Source organism: Entelurus aequoreus, linkage group LG14, assembly GCF_033978785.1.
Source record: "Entelurus aequoreus isolate RoL-2023_Sb linkage group LG14, RoL_Eaeq_v1.1, whole genome shotgun sequence".
Lineage (NCBI taxonomy): Eukaryota > Metazoa > Chordata > Actinopteri > Syngnathiformes > Syngnathidae > Entelurus > Entelurus aequoreus.
Window position 1 is genome coordinate 64023485 of NC_084744.1, and position 17939 is coordinate 64041423.

Consider the following 17939-nt stretch of genomic DNA (forward strand, 5'->3'; position numbering starts at 1 on the left):
GAAATGGGTATGGTATTTTTTTATTTTTTTTTTGTCATAAAAAAATACAATCATGTGTGCTTACGGACTGTATCCCTTGCAGACTGTATTGGGATATATTGATATATAATGTAGGAAGCAGAATATCAATAACAGAAAGAAACAACCCTTTTGTGTGAATGGGGGAGGGAGGTTTTTTGGGTCGGTGTACTAATTGACTAATTGTAAGTGTATTTTGTGTATTTTATGTTGATTTAATAAATAAATATATATATATATATGTATTTTATTTTTTTAATTTCTTGTGCATAATTTTTATTTTACCTTATTTTTTAATCTATTTTTAAATGTATTTTTTTACCTTTTTACTTGTCAATTATTTATTTATTTATTTTTTAAATTTGACACAAGTAAAAAGGAAAACAAAATACTTAGATTAGGTATTCAGTGAAAAACACACTCAGTACTGAAAACTACTTTTAAAAAGTACCTGTAGGTACTTTATTAAAAGAGTAATTTAATTACTAGCGGAATTACTCTTTAAAAAATGTAATTAATGTGACACTTTAATTAGTATATTCTTAATACCTGGCTTATGCAAGTTGAGAGACGTTTCATGAGAGCAGAGCGTGTCGCCAAGGCTTTTTTTTTAATGTGAAGCTCTATAGTGTAATTTGAAACCCGCTTTCATAGAAGACCGACAACATTTGTTTGTAGTGCACTGCTATTAAGATGTTGAATAAGAGTCAAAATAGTACTGGAGTACTATTATTAGAGTATTTTATTTTTTATTTTTTTATAATTTATTTATATTATTTTTCCTTTTTACTTGTGTCAATTTTTATTTCTTTTTTTGACAAAAGTAAAAAGGGAAAAAAATACTTAGATTAGGTATTCAGTGAAAAACACACTCAGTACTGAAAACTACTTTTAAAAAGTACCTATAGGTACTTTATTAAAAGAGTAATTTAATTACTAGCGGAATTACTATTTAAAAAATGTAATTAATGTGACACTTTAATTAGTATATTTTTAATACCTGGCTTATGCAAGTTGAGAGAGACGTTTCATGAGAGCAGAGCGTGTCGCCAAGGCTTTTTTTTTTTTATGTGAAGCTCTATAGTGTAATTTGAAACCCGCTTTCATAGAAGACCGACAACATTTGTTTGTAGTGCGCTGCTATTAAGATGTTGAATAAGAGTCAAAATAGTACTCGAGTACTATTATTAGAGTATTTTTTATTTTTTATTTGTTTTATTTTTTCCTTTTTACTTGTGTCAATATTTTTTTAATTTTTTTATTTTTTATTTGACAAGTAAAAAGCAAAAAAAAAATTTTTTTTTTATTTATTTTTTTAATTTTTTGTGCGGCCCACTGCTTTAAAGAAACTGCAAGTAACCACCTGCATTTTCTCCTAACGTGCTACTGCCCTCTGCTGGTATTTATTTTATTTTTTTAATTTCTTGTGCGTAATTTTTTTTTTTTCCTTTTTACTTGTCAATTATTTATTTATTTATTTATTTTTTAATTTAAATTTGACACAAGTAAAAAGGAAAAAAAAATACTTAGATTAGGTATTCAGTGAAAAATACACTCAGTACTGAAAACTACTTTTAAAAAGTACCTATAGGTACTTTTCCAAAAAAGTCATTTAATTACTAGCGGAATTACTCTTTAAAAAAATGTAATTAATTTTTATTTTTTTATTTTTTTCCTTTTTACTTGTGTCAATTTTATTTTTATTTTTTTATTTGACACAAGTAAAAAGGAAAAAAAACAATTTTTATTTATTTTTTATTTATTTCTTGTGCGGCCCGGTACCAATCGATCCACGGACCGGTGGTTGTAGACCACTGCTTTAAAGAAACTGCAAGTAACCACCTGCATTTTCTCCTAACGTGCTACCGCCCTCTGCTGGTAAGAGTGGGAAAACACACTGTTTGAGGATGCATTCATTTAGAGCTGTCACTGAAAAAGGTGCACCGAAATTTTAAAAAAAAAAACATAATTGTAATTTACGGCCTAAATAATAAGCACTGGCAGCATTTTGAGACATGAGTAGACTTAATTGGACTAAAAAATTAAAAACATTTATTAAATCAACATAAAAAACACAAGATACACTTACAATTAGTGCACCAACCCAAAAAACCTCCCTCCCCCATTTACACTCATTCACACAAAAGGGTTGTTTCTTTCTGTTATTAATATTCTGCTTCCTACATTATATATCAATATATATCAATACAGTCTGCAAGGGATACAGTTCGTAAGCACACATGATTGTATTTTTTAATGACCAAAAAAAAAAAAAAAAAAAAAAAAAAACATCCAGCGTTTCTGGGTGTTGTTGATAAATGGCTTTGGCTTTGCATAGTCGAGTTTTAACTTGCACTTACAGATGTAGCGACCAACTGTAGTTACTGAAAGTGGTTTTCTGAAGTGTTCCTGAGCCCATGTGGTGATATCCTTTACACACTGATGTGGCTTTTTGACGCGGTTCCGCCTGAGGGATCCGAGGTGCGTAATATCATGGCTTATGTGCGGTGATTTCTCTAGATTCTCTGAACCTTTTGATGATATTACGGAGCGTAGATGGCAAAATCCCTAAATTCCTTGCTAATAGCCTGGTTGAGAAATGTTGTTCTTAAACAATTTGCTCAGGCATTTGTTGACAAAGTGGTGACCCTCGCCCCGTCCTTGTTTGTGAATGACTTGAGCATTTCACGGAAGCTGCTTTTTTTTTATACCCAATCACGGCACCCACCTGTTCCCAATTAGCCCGTTCACCTGCGGGACGTTCCAAATAAGTCTTTGACGAGCCTTCCTCGACTTTCCTCTGTCTTTTTTGCCACTTGTGCCAGCTTTGTTGCAGGCATTTAATTCCAACGGAGCTAATATTTGCAAAAAATTAACAAAGTTTACCAGTTGGAACGTTAAGTATCTTGTCTTTGCAGTCTATTCAATTGAATATAAATTGAAAAGGATTTGCAAAATCTTTGTATTCCTTTTTTTATTTACCATTTGCACAACCTTTCACTGGTTTTGGGCTGTGTACATTCTCTGATAATTCAGTCAGTGCACTACCACAACTGTTTCAAATAGTTTTATTGCTTTTAATGAACAAAAACATTACGGCATAGAGGAATAATTTTAGCTTTAGTTATTGTAAAAAAATAACTATTTTTTTTTTTTTTTTTTTTTTTTCCCTACACTGGCAAATTGAAGAAAACATGTTTTTTTATGCTTCAAAACAGCAACAAACTGGCTTCTTTTTAACAACAATGGCCAATCCTTAGCATGGATCAATTATGACGGTTTAGGACGAAATGTCTTTCAATGTACAGATGCTTTATAAAAACAGTAGAGTTCACACACACACACACACACACACACACACACACACACACACACACACACGCACCACATTCAGTTCACCGAGTTACAAATGTTGTCTACCACTTTGTTGAACTTCTTTGGTTGGTCGGCATACACGTGATGAGAAGCGTCGTTTACAAGCTGCGGAAACAAAACACAGCCAAAGATTAAAAATAGGAAATGCAATTAAGCATTTTTACCATCAAATCTGCCGACAAGGAGCATAAAACACCGCATTTTCCGGACTATAGAGCGTCAAGCCGCAACCGATACATTTTAAATGGAAAAAAATGTGTCTATATATTAGCCGCAGATACTCTATAATGCCAAAAGTATTTGGCCACACATCCAAATGATCAGAATCAGGTGTCCTAAAAGGTGTATCAAATCAAGCACTTAGGCAAAAGAATGGGCCGCTTTCAGTGATTTCCAGCGTGGAACCTGTCATAGGGTGTTAAAAAAAAATTGTTTATCACTTTTGCATCGCGATTTTTTTAGTAATTTTATTATTTTATTTTTTTGACGAATTAATTATTTTTAATTTTTTTTTAATTTTTAGGCCATCTTTATGCTTTTTTACATAAAGAATTTTAAAAAATGGGTAGATTTTACCAGTAAAACATTTTACTGTAAAATATATGGTGTTGTTTTTAATTATTATTATTATTTTTATAACATATTACTGTACATAAAAATACAGTACCGCTGTTTAATTTTATTTTAGAAACTCAGATGCCAGTTTTTTACCATAATAAAATGTGGTACCATAAAATCATCACCTGTGGATTTTACAGTAAAAAACAAAAAAACTGAATTTTACTATAAAAAAAACAAAATTGGTTTTTTTTTGGTTTTTTTTAAACTTACTTTAAAAAAAAAAAAATCCCTAAATTTTACAGTAAAATCCATTGGTCATTTTAAAAGTGTACAATTTGATGGATAAGTTGCTTTGAAACCATAAGTTTAGCAGATATTTAAGTATTTATTGTTATTTTTACAAACTATCATATGTTATATAATAATTACGGGTGCTATAAAAATGTATTTTATCACATTCGAATTCCAATTGTTTTTGTATTTTTATTATTTTATTTTTTTGGACGAATAAATGGGTTTTGTTTTTTTTTAAATTTAGGCCATCTCTATGCTTACTTGGTGCACGTACGTGTCATACAGCAACCAAAAGGAGGTTTTGTAACAAATTTAAATATTTAAAAAAAAATGTACATAAAGAGTAAAAATAATCGGTGGATTTTAACAGTTTTTTGCAGAAAAAAACTGCCAGTTTAGTTGCCAGCAAAATATTTTACTGTAAAATATATGGTGTTTTTTTTAATTATTATTATTATTTTTACAACATATTACTGTAAATAGAAATACAGTACAGCTGTGGAATTTTATTTTGGCAACTCAGATGCCAGTTTTTTACCATAATAAAATGTGGCACCATAAAATCATCAACCGTGGATTTTACAGTAAAAAATAAAAATAAAAATTTAAAAAACTGACAGCTCAGTCGACAGAATTTTACTATAAAAAAAACAAACATTGGTCGTTTTTTGTTTTTTTCAAACTTACTTAAAAAAAAAAAAATCTTTAAATTTTACAGTAAAATCTATTGGTCATTTTTATAGTGTACACTTTGATGGATAACTTGCTTGGAAACCATAAGTTAAGCAGATATTTAAGTATTTATCGTTATTTTTACAAACTATCATATGGTATATAATAATTAGGGGTGTTAAAAAAATGTATTTTATCACTTTTGCATCCCGATTTTTGTAGTTATTTTATTATTTTATTTTTTGGACGAATAAAAAAAAAATCCAAAATTTTTTAGGCCATCTCTATGCTTTTTTACATAAAGAATAAAAAAATCGGTGGATTTTACCAGTTTTTTTGGCAGTAAAATATTTTACTGTAAAATATATGGTGTTCTTTTATCATTATTATTATTATTATTACAACATATTACTGTAAATAGAAATACAGTACCGCTATTTTTTTACCATAATAAAATGTGGTACCATAAAATCATCAACTGTGGATTTTACAATAAAAAAAAATGTTTTAAAAACACAAAAAAAGACAGCTCAGTCGACAGAATTTTACTATAAAAAAACAAAATTGGTATTTTTTAAATTTCTTTTAAACTTTCTTCAAAAAAATTAAAATCCCTAAATTTTACAGTAAAATCCATTGGTCATTTTTAAAGTGTACAATTTGATGGATAAGTTGCTTCGAAACCATAAGTTAAGCAGATATTTAAGTATTTATTGTTATTTTTACAAACTATCATACGGTATATAATAATTATGGGTGCTAAAAAAATATATATTCTATCACTTTTGCATCCCGATTTTTTTTGTAATTTAATTATTTTATTTTTTGGACAAATTAATAAATTTATTTTTTAGGCCATCTCTATGCTTTTTTACATAAAGAATAAAAAAAATCGGTGGATTTTACCAGTTTTTTTCCAGAAAAAAGTTAGTTGGCAGTAAAATATTTTACTGTAAAATACATGGTGTTTTTTTATTATTATTATTATTTTTACAACATATTACTGTAAATAGAAATACAGTACCGCTAGTTTTTTACCATAATAAAATGTGGTACCATAAAATCATCAACTGTGGATTTTACAGTAAAAAAAAATTTAAAACACAAAAAAAGACAGCTCAGTCGACAGAATTTTACTATAAAAAAACAAAATTGGTATTTTTTTAAATTTCTTTTAAACTTTCTTAAAAAAAATTAAAATCCCTAAATTTTACAGTAAAATCCATTGGTCATTTTTAAAGTGTACAATTTGATGGATAAGTTGCTTCGAAACCATAAGTTAAGCAGATATTTAAGTATTTATTGTTATTTTTACAAACTATCATACGGTATATAATAATTATGGGTGCTAAAAATATATATATTCTATCACTTTTGCATCCCGATTTTTTTTGTAATTTAATTATTTTATTTTTTGGACAAATTAATTTATTTATTTTTTAGGCCATCTCTATGCTTTTTTACATAAAGAATAAAAAAAATCGGTGGATTTTACCAGTTTTTTTTGCAGAAAAAAGTTAGTTGGCAGTAAAATATTTTACTGTAAAATATATGGTGTTTTTTTATTATTATTATTATTTTTACAACATATTACTGTAAATAGAAATACAGTACCGCTAGTTTTTTACCATAATAAAATGTGGTACCATAAAATCATCAACCGTGGATTTTACAGTAAAAAAAATTAAAAAATAAAATTAAAAAAAAGACAGCTCAGTCGACAGAATTTTACTATAAAAAAAACAAACATTGGTAGTTTTTTTGTTTGTTTTTCAAACTTACTTTAAAAAAAAAAACTCCCTAAATTTTACAGTAAAATCTATTTGTCATTTTTATAGTGTACAATTTGATGGATAACTTGCTTGGAAACCATAAGTTAAGCAGATATTTAAGTATTTATTTGGATTTTGAGCAACAAAGTTAGATAATATAATATTTCTTGCAAAATTGGACACAATTTTTTGTTTCCCCTGTCAAACTAGAAAAAAAAACCTAAAACCTTTAGTAAAAAAATAAGAAAGTAAAGAAAGAAAATATAAGGTATTTTATTTTAACTTTGTGACCTGATACAATGCACATTAATGAACATATCAAATATAAAACGTGACATCCATAAATCAGCCGCAGTGTACAAAGCGTAGGTAAAAAGTAGCGGCTTGTAGTCCGGAATTTAGGGTAAATTACAGCCTATTTCCACGCAGGATATCCCACGTAGGGTGGATAATTGAACGATGACCGCCTTCTCCACTTACCAGCACTTTAGTGTGGGTCGGGCCCCTAATTTCTACCACCTTCTCCCCTGAGGCGCTGTCGACCCAGGACTGGGCCCCATACAGCAGGGTGAGTGGCATGGTGCTGGGCAGCAGGTGGACCCGGTGGATCATGGGCTTCTTAGCCCAGCCCAGAGACTCGGCCATGGCCCGGAAACCCACCTCGCCACTGTGTCGGGGGGAGGCAAATAGAGAAACTGAAAACATGGACCGTATAGAACACAAAGTGATTATTTGAACCAAAGGTACCCGTTTGGCCCGTTTTTAATGTTGGACTTTTATTCTGAAGGGGCTTTTTTTTTATGTGAAGCTCTATAGGGCAATTTGAAACCAGCTTTCATAGAACATTTGTTTGTAGTGCACTGCTATTAAGATGTTGAATAAGAGTCAAAATAGTACTCGAGTACTATTATTAGAGTAATTTTTATTTTTTACTGTATTTTTATTTTTGTATTTTTTAAATTTGTTTTCCTTTTTACTTGTGTCAATTTATTTATTTATTTATTTATTTTTTAAATTTGACATGTAAAAAAGGAGAAAAAATACTTAGATTAGGTATTCAGTGAAAAATACACTCAGTACTGAAAACTACTTTTAAAAATTACCTATAATTACTTTACCAAATAAGTAATTAAATTACTAGTAGAATTACTCTTTAAAAAATTTAATTAATGTGACACTTTAATTAGTATATTTTTAATACCTGGCTTATGCAAGTTGAGAGACGTTTCATGAGAGCAGAGCGTGTCACCAAGGCTTTTTTTTTATGTGAAGCTCTATAGTGTAATTTGAAACCCGCTTTCATAGAAGACCGACAACATTTGTTTGTAGTGCACTGCTATTAAGATGTTGAATACGAGTCAAAATAGTACTCGAGTACTATTATTAGAGTATTTCTTTTATTTATTTATTTATTTATTTTTTCCTTTTTACTTGTGTCAATTTTTTATTTTTTTTTATTTTTATTTTTTTGACAAGTAAAAAGGGAAAAAAAATACTTAGATTAGGTATTCAGTGAAAAATACACTAATTACTGAAAACTACTTTTAACTTTACCAAAAAAGTAATTAAATTACTAGCGGAATGTGACACTTAATTAGTATATTTTTAATACCTGGCTTATGCAAGTTGAGAGACGTTTCATGAGAGCAGAGCGTGTCACCAAGGCTTTTTTTTAATGTGAAGCTCTATAGTGTAATTTGAAACCCGCTTTCATAGAAGACCGACAACATTTGTCTGTAGTGCGCTGCTATTAAGATGTTGAATAAGAGTCAAAATAGTACTCGAGTACTATTATTAGAGTATTTTATTTATTTATTTATTTATTTTTATTTATATTATTTTTCCTTTTTACTTGTGTCAATTTTTTTATTTTTTTTTGACAAAAGGAGAAAGGGGAAAAAAATACACTAAGTACTGAAAACTTCTTTTAAAAAGTACCTATACTTTACCAAAAAAGTAATTAAATTACTAGCGGAATGTGACACTTAATTAGTATATTTTTAATACCTGGCTTATGCAAGTTGAGAGACGTTTCATGAGAGCAGAGCGTGTCGCCAAGGCTTTTTTTTATGTGAAGCTCTACAGTGTAATTTGAAACCCGCTTTCATAGAAGACCGACAACATTTGTCTGTAGTGCACTGCTATTAAGATGTTGAATAAGAGTCAAAATAGTACTCGAGTACTATTACTAGAGTAATTTTTATTTTTTATTATTTATTTTATTTTATTTTATTTATTTACTTATTTTTCCTTTTTACTTGTGTAAATTTGTTTTTTGTTTTTTTTTAATTTTTTGTCCTTTTTACTTGTGTACATTTTTATTTTTATTTTTTTTATTTTTTTATTTTTTATTTATTTGACACAAGTAAAAAGGAAAAAAAAATACTTAGATTAGGTATGCAGTGAAAAATACACTCAGTACTGAAAACTACTTTTAAAAAGTACCTGTAGTTACTTTACCAAAAAAGTAATTAAATTACTAGCAGAATTACTTTAAAAAAAATTTTAATTAATGTGACATTTAATTTGTATATTTTTAATACCTGGCTTATGCAAGTTGAGAGACGTTTCATGAGAGCAGAGCGTGTCGCCAAGGCCTAGTGGTTAGAGTGCTTGCCCAGAAATCGGTAGGTTGTGAGTTTTATAGTCCCAAAGACTATAAAAATGGGACTCATTAGCTCCCTGCTTGACACTCAGCATCAAGGGTTGGAATTGGGGGTTAAATCACCAAAAATGATTCCCGGGCGCGGCCACCGCTGCTGCTCACTGCTCCCCTCCCCTTCCAGGGGGGTGATCAAGGGTGATGGGTCAAATGCAGGGAATAATTTCGCCACACCTCGTGTGTGTGTGTGTGTGACAATCATTGGTACTTTAACTTGAACTTTAAGTGACGAGTGCCGTCAGCGCCCAGACAGAGCAGCATGAGCTGAGCTGTTTGCTGGATTAGCATCAGCAGCCCTGTTAAAATCGTCTTACTGGTTAATGAAGAGACTGAATGAGCTCCCATGGCTGTTTCCATGGCCTTTCCTTTTAACAACACTCAGTAAACTCGGGCCCAGCGGCGTTTCTGGGTGTTGTTGATAAATGGCGTTACGCTATGCATAGTGGAGTTTTAACTTGCACTTACAGATGTAGCGACCAACCGTAGTTACTGACAGTGGTTTTCTGAAGTCTTCCTGAGGCCGCGTGGTGATATCCTTTACACACTGATGTCGCTTTTTGATGCAGTACCGCCTGAGGGATCCAAGGTGCGTAATATCATGGCTTACGTGCAGTGATTTCTCCAGATGCTCTGAACCTTTTGATGATATTACGGAGCGTAGATGGTGAACTCCCTAAATTCCTTGCAATAGCTGGTTGAGAAATGTTGTTCTTAAACAATTTGCTCAGGCATTTGTCGACAAAGTGGTGACCCTCGCCCGGTCCTTGCTTGTGAACGACTGAGCATTTCATGGAATCTACTTTTATACCCAATCATGGCACCCACCTGTTCCCAATTAGCCCGTTCACCTGTGGGGATGTTCCAAATAAGTGTTTTGATGAGGCATTCCTCAACTTTCTCAGTCTTTTTTGCCACTTGTGCCAGCTTTTTGGAAACACGTTGCATCGCACCACATTCCAAATGAGTATTTACAACGTTTTCTTGGTAGTGGAATTCTTGTAGGCTTAAATGTGAAAATTTCTACTGAAACGCGTATCATATAAGCCGGGGGCGTTTCTGGGTGTTGTTGATAAAATGCCGTTGGTTTTCCATAGTAGAGTTTTAACTTGCACTTACAGATGTAGCGACCAACCGTAGTTACTGACAGTGGTTTTCTGAAGTCTTCCTGAGGCCGCGTGGTGATATCCTTTACACACCGATGTGGCTTTTTGATGCAGTACCGCCTGAGGGATCCAAGGTGCGTAATATCATGGCTTACGTGCAGTGATTTCTCCAGATGCTCTGAACCTTTTGATGATATTACGGAGCGGATGATAAATTCCTTGCAATAGCTGGTTGAGAAATGTTGTTCTTAAACAATTTGCTCAGGCATTTGTTGACAAAGTGGTGACCCTCGCCCCATCCTTGTTTGTGAACGACTGAGCATTTCATGGAATCTACTTTTATACCCAATCATGGCACCCACCTGTTCCCAATTAGCCCGTTCACCTGTGGGGATGTTCCAAATAAGTGTTTTGATGAGGCATTCCTCAACTTTCTCAGTCTTTTTTGCCACTTGTGCCAGCTTTTTGGAAACACGTTGCATCGCACCACATTCCAAATGAGTATTTACAACGTTTTCTTGGTAGCGGAATTCTTGCAGGCTTAAATGTGAAAATTTCTACTGAAACGCGTATCATATAAGCCGGCGGCGTTTCTGGGTGTTGTTGATAAAATGCCGTTGGCTTTGCATAGTAGAGTTTTAACTTGCACTTACAGATGTAGCGACCAACCGTAGTTACTGACAGTGGTTTTCTGAAGTCTTCCTGAGGCCGTGTGGTGATATCCTTTACACACTGATGTCGCTTTTTGATCACATGGTTTCTAGTTTAGTGCTGATCCAAACCCGGGACGGGACTGTGATGTCGTCCTAGTGCAAAAGTAGAGCACTTACCTCGGGGTCTGTGCGTTACAGTGGTAGATGTATTGGGTCATGGTGTCGTCGTCAAACAGATCTTCAAATTTCCTCTTGAAATCGGGGCGAAATTTGGTCACCAAGCCCGGACCTGAACAAAGAACTCACTGTGAAACGGGGAGGTGGATCACGTGTGGCAGATAAACGGTGGCAAACAGTGCCTCACCCCACGGGCCGGCCGCCCGGATGACAGCCAGCGGGTTGAAAAGGGAAATGACGGAGATGATGGCTTTCACCCAGCGGGGCGGCGATGACCTCCTCACCAACTCGGCGGCCTGACCTCGGCCCTCCTGGTTCTGCACGTTGGGACTCTCGGGGAAACCCCAGGGGTCCACCAGGATTAAATGGGACACTCTGGAAGTATCAAACCATAACATAATCACATATTTCTTGTAATATTTGCAACATTATATTAAGAACACATTCTAAACGTTGATGTTTGAGTGAACCCTTGCCATGGCTACGCATATAATGTAGTAACAGACACCTTCATAACAATATGTAATATACACACTGCAAGTATATATATAATGTAGTAACAGACACCTTCATAACAATATGTAATATACACACTGCAAGTATATATATAATGTAGTAACAGACACATTCATAACAATATGTAATATGTACAATATACACACTGCAAGTATATATATAATGTAGTAACAGACACCTTCATAACAATATGTAATATACACACTGCAAGTATATATATAATGTAGTAACAGACACATTCATAACAATATGTAATATGTACAATATACACACTGCAAGTATATATATAATGTAGTAACAGACACCTTCATAACAATATGTAATATGTACAATATACACACTGCAAGTATATATATAATGTAGTAACAGACACCTTCATAACAACATGTAATATGTACAATATACACACTGCAAGTATTTATATAATGTAGTAACAGACACCTTCATAACAATATGTAATATGTACAATATACACACTGCAAGTATATATATAATGTAGTAACAGACACCATCCTAACAATATGTGATATGTAAAATATACACACTGCAAGTATATATATAATGTAGTAACAGACACCTTCATAACAATATGTAATATGTACAATATACACACTGCAAGTATATATATAATGTAGTAACAGACACCTTCATAACAATATGTAATATGTACAATATACACACTGCAAGTATATATATAATGTAGTACCAGACACCTTCATAACAATATGTAATATGTACAATATACACACTGCAAGTATATATATAATGTAGTGACAGACACCTTCATAACAATATGTAATATGTACAATATACACACTGCAAGTATATATATAATGTAGTAACAGACACCTTCATAACAATATGTAATATGTACAATATACACACTGCAAGTATATATATAATGTAGTAACAGACACCATCATAACAATATGTAATATGTACAATATACACACTGCAAGTATATATATAATGTAGTAACAGACACCTTCATAACAATATGTAATATGTACAATATACACACTGCAAGTATATATATAATGTAGTAACAGACACCTCCATAACAATATGTAATATGTACAATATACACACTGCAAGTATATATATAATGTAGTAACAGACACCTTCAAAACAATATGTAATATGTACAATATACACACTGCAAGTATATATATATAATGTAGTAACAGACACCTTCATAACAATATGTAATATGTACAATATACACACTGCAAGTATATATATAATGTAGTAACAGACACCTTCATAACAATATGTAATATGTACAATATACACACTGCAAGTATATATATAATGTAGTAACAGACACCTTCATAACAATATGTAATATGTACAATGTACACACTGCAAGTATATATATATAATGTAGTAACAGACACCTTCATAACAATATGTAATATGTACAATATACACACTGCAAGTATATATATAATGTAGTAACAAACACCTTCATAACAATATGTAATATGTACAATATACACACTGTAAGTATATATATAATGTAGTAACAGACACCTTCATAACAATATGTAATATGTACAATATACACACTGCAAGTATATATATATAATGTAGTAACAGACACCTTCATAACAATATGTAATATGTACAATATACACACTGCAAGTATATATATAATGTAGTAACAGACACCTTCATAACAATATGTAATATGTACAATATACACACTGCAAGTATATATATAATGTAGTAACAGACACCTTCATAACAATATGTAATATGTACAATATACACACTGCAAGTATATATATAATGTAGTAACAGACACCTTCATAACAATATATAATATGTACAATACACACACTATAAAACCACTGTTAGTAACTACGGTTGGTTGCTACATCTGTAAGTGCAAGTTAAAACTCTACTATGCAAAGCCAACGCCATTTTATCAACAACACCCAGAAACGCCCCCGGCTTATATGATACGCGTTTCAGTAGAAATTTTCACATTTAAGCCTGCAAGAATTCCACTACCAAGAAAACGTTGTAAATACTCATTTGGAATGTGGTGCGATGCAACATGTTTCCAAAAAAGCTGGCACAAGTGGCAAAAAAGACTGAGAAAGTTGAGGAATGCCTCATCAAAACACTTATTTGGAACATCCCACAGGTGAACGGGCTAATTGGGAACAGGTGGGTGCCACGATTGGGTATAAAAGTAGATTCCATGAAATGCTCAGTCGTTCACAAACAAGGATGGGGCGAGGGTCACCACTTTGTCAACAAATGCCTGAGCAAATTGTTGAACAGTTTAAGAAAAAACTTTCTCAACCAGCTATTGCAAGGAATTTAGGGATTTCACCATCTACGCTCCGTAATATCATCAAAGGGTTCAGAGAATCTGGAGAAATCAGCTAAGCCCGTGACCTTCCATCCCTCAGGCTGTACTGCATCGACAAGCGACATCAGTGTGTAAAGGACATCACCACATGGGCTCAGGAACACTTCAGAAACCCACTGTCAGTAACTACAGTCGGTCGCTACATCTGTAAGTGCAAGGTAAAACTCTCCTATGCAAGGCGAAAACCGTTTATCAACAACACCCAGAAACGCCGTCGGCTTCCCTGGGCCTGAGCTCATCTAAGATGGACTGATACAAAGTGGAAAAGTCTTCTGTGGTCTGACGAGTCCACATTTCAAATTGTTTTTGGAAACTGTGGACGTCGTGACCAAAGAGGAAAAGAACCATCCGGATTGTTCTAGGCGCAAAGTGTAAAAGGCAGCATGTGTGATGGTATGGGGGTGTATTAGTGCCCAAGACATGGGTAACTTACACGTCTGTGAAGGCGCCATTAATGCTGAAAGGTACATACAGCTTTTGGAGCAACATATGTTGCCATCCAAGCAACGTTACCATGGACGCCCCTGCTTATTGATGTAACTATACGTGTTACATCAGGGGTCACCAACCTTTTTGAAAGCAAGAGCTACTTCTTGGGTAGTGATTAATGCGAAGGGCTACCAGTTTGATACACACTTAAATAAATTGCCAGAAATAGCCAATTTGCTCAATTTACCTTTAACTCTATGTTATTATTAATAATTAATGATATTTACACTTAATTGAATGGTTTAAAAGAGGAGAAAACACAAAAAAATGACAATTACATTTTGAAACATAGTCTATCTTCAATTTCGACTCTTTAAAATTCAAAATTCAACCGAAAAAAAGAAGAGAAAAACTAGCTAATTCGAATCTTTTTGAAAAAATTAAAAAAAAAAATTTATGGAACATCATTAGTAATTTTTACTGATTAAGATTGATTTTAGAATTTTGATGACATGTTTTAAATAGGTTATAATCCAATCTGCACTTTGTTAGAATATATAACAAATTGGACCAAGCTATATTTCTAACAAAGACAAATCATTATTTCTTCTAGATTTACCAGAACAAAAAATTTTCAAAGAAATTCAAAAGACTTTGAAATAAGATCTAAATTTGATTCTACAGATTTTCTAGATTTGCCAGAATAATTTTTTTTGAATTTTAATCATAATAAGTTTGAAGAAATATTTCACAAATATTCTTCGTCGAAAAAACAGAAGCTAAAATGAAGAATTAAATCAAAATGTATTTATTATTCTTTACAATAAAAAATTAATTTACTTGAACATTGGTTTAAATTGTCAGAAAAGAAGAGGAAGGAATTTAAAAGGTAAAAAGGTATATGTGTTTAAAAATCCTAAAATCATTTTTAAGGTTGTATTTTTTCTCTAAAATTGTCTTTGTGAAAGTTATAAGAAGCAAAGTAAAAAAATAATGAATTTATTTAAACAAGTGAAGACCAAGTCTTTAAAATATTTTCTTGGATTTTCAAATTCTATTTGAGTTTTGTCTCTCTTAGAATTAAAAATGTCGAGCAAAGTGAGACCAGCTTGCTAGTAAATAAATACAATTTAAAAAAATAGAGGCAGCTCACTGGTAAGTGCTGCTATTTGAGCTATTTTTAGAACAGGCCGGCGGGCTACTCATCTGGTCCTTACGGGCTACCTGGTCCCCGCGGGCACCGCGTTGGTGACCCCTGTGTTACATCAACGTGGCTTCATAGTAAAAGAGTGCGGGTACTAGACTGGCCTGCCTGTAGTCCAGACATTGAAAATGTGTGGCGCATTATGAAGCCACACATGAAGCCCGGACTGTTGAACAACTTAAGCTGTACATCAAGCAAGAATGGGAAAGAATTCCACCTGAGAAGCTTGAAAAATGTGTCTCCTCAGTTCCCAAACCTTTACTGGGTGTTGTTAAAAGGAAAGGCCATGTAACACAGTGGTGAACACACCCTTTCCCAACTACTTTGGCACGTGTTGCAGCCATGAAATTCTAAGTTCATTATTATTTGCAAAAAAATAAATAAAGTTTATGAGTTTGAACATGAAATATGTTGTCTTTGTAGCATATTCAACTGAATATGGCTTGAAAATGATTTGCAAATAAATGTATTCCGTTTATATTTACATCTAACACCATTTCCCAACTCATGTGGAAACGGGGTTTGTATAATCTGTCCTGTTAAACTGCTCACACTAAATGGTTGATGGTTGATTATATGACCGAAATAAACGTATTCCATTCATTCATTCATTAATAAGGCATTTTACCTTGAGGGGTACTGGATGGCGTAGGACGTAGCCAGGTACCCGCCCAGGCTGTGACCCAGCAGGACCATCTTCTCCACGCCGACAGCCTGCCTCCAGTGCTCTATGGACGTGACAAACTGCTCCTCGGCTTTGTCCGCGTCGGACGGGAAAGCCGGCCTGGAGCTTCTGGCGAACCCGAGCAGGTCGAAGGCGTGAACGGGCCGTGCCCGACTCAATGAATCCAGGTTCCTAATCCATAGGCCTACCCCTCCCCCAAAGCCATGGACCATCACCAGGGGAGTTTTAGAAACTGGGAGGAGAAAACAGGTGCTAAGGAAACTTTTTTTAAAAATGACAGTTCTGCTTTTCAAGTATTAAATATAGTTAGAAGAGGTGTGTGGCGTACGGATGAAAGTCACTACCTTGCTCCACAGGCTTTTTTGCTACTTTGTTGGTGATGGTCAGAGTCCATATTCGATCTTGGGTTGGAAGGGTGACAAAGCGAGCCCATAAATCATTTTGAATACCTGTGAGCGGGGGGGGGGGGGGGAAGAAAGTAATCATTAGTCCAAACAAATAGTAGCGAAGACTTTGCAAAGTGATGTTTGCAATATATATTTGTATTTGTAGAGATATACACATTCACACACATATATACACATATGTATACACATACATATATACACACACATGTATATATATATGCACATTCATATATACATACATGTACACATACATACAGATATATATATACATACAAATATACACACCCATACATATATATACACATTCATATATACATATACATAAATGTACATATATATACATACACATACATAAACACATAAATATACACATACGTACAGATATATATACATACAAATATACACACATACATACATACACGTACATATATACACATACATATATAAATATATATGTACATATATACACATATGGATGGATGGATGGATATATAGACATACATTTACACATACATATACACATACATACAAATATACATACATATATACACGTACATATATGTACATATATACATACATATATACACATACATATGTATGTACTTATATACATACATTTATACATACACACAGATACTGTATATATACATACATATATACACATGTACATATATACATACATATATACACATACTTATATGCATACACATATATACACATACATATGTATGTACATATATACATACATATATACACATCCATACAGATGTATACAGTATACATACAAATATACACACATACATGTATATACATGTACAGATATACATATACATATATGTACTTATATACATACATATATACACATACATATACAGTATATATACACATACATATACATGTACACATACATACAGATATATATATATATATATATATATATATATATATATATATGTATATACTGTATGTATATACTGTGTATATATATAATATATATATATGTATTTATATATATATATACATACATA

General features: G+C 32.6%; 1 protein-coding gene across 1 annotated transcript in view; it reads right to left on the reverse strand.

Moving 5' to 3' along the window:
• Nucleotides 1-2314: 2314 nt before the first annotated feature.
• The window catches only part of abhd4 (abhydrolase domain containing 4, N-acyl phospholipase B), a 19198-nt gene continuing 3573 nt past the window's right edge, over nucleotides 2315-17939 (reverse strand). Inside the window, exons 3-8 of the mRNA XM_062070429.1 lie at nucleotides 16849-16953; nucleotides 16448-16736; nucleotides 11475-11662; nucleotides 11288-11399; nucleotides 7173-7359; nucleotides 2315-3498 (exon numbers count right to left, since the gene is read on the reverse strand). Of these exons, the coding sequence (XP_061926413.1) occupies nucleotides 3409-3498; nucleotides 7173-7359; nucleotides 11288-11399; nucleotides 11475-11662; nucleotides 16448-16736; nucleotides 16849-16953 (971 nt within the window). The 3' untranslated portion in view covers nucleotides 2315-3408. The remainder of the gene's footprint in view (nucleotides 3499-7172; nucleotides 7360-11287; nucleotides 11400-11474; nucleotides 11663-16447; nucleotides 16737-16848; nucleotides 16954-17939) is intronic.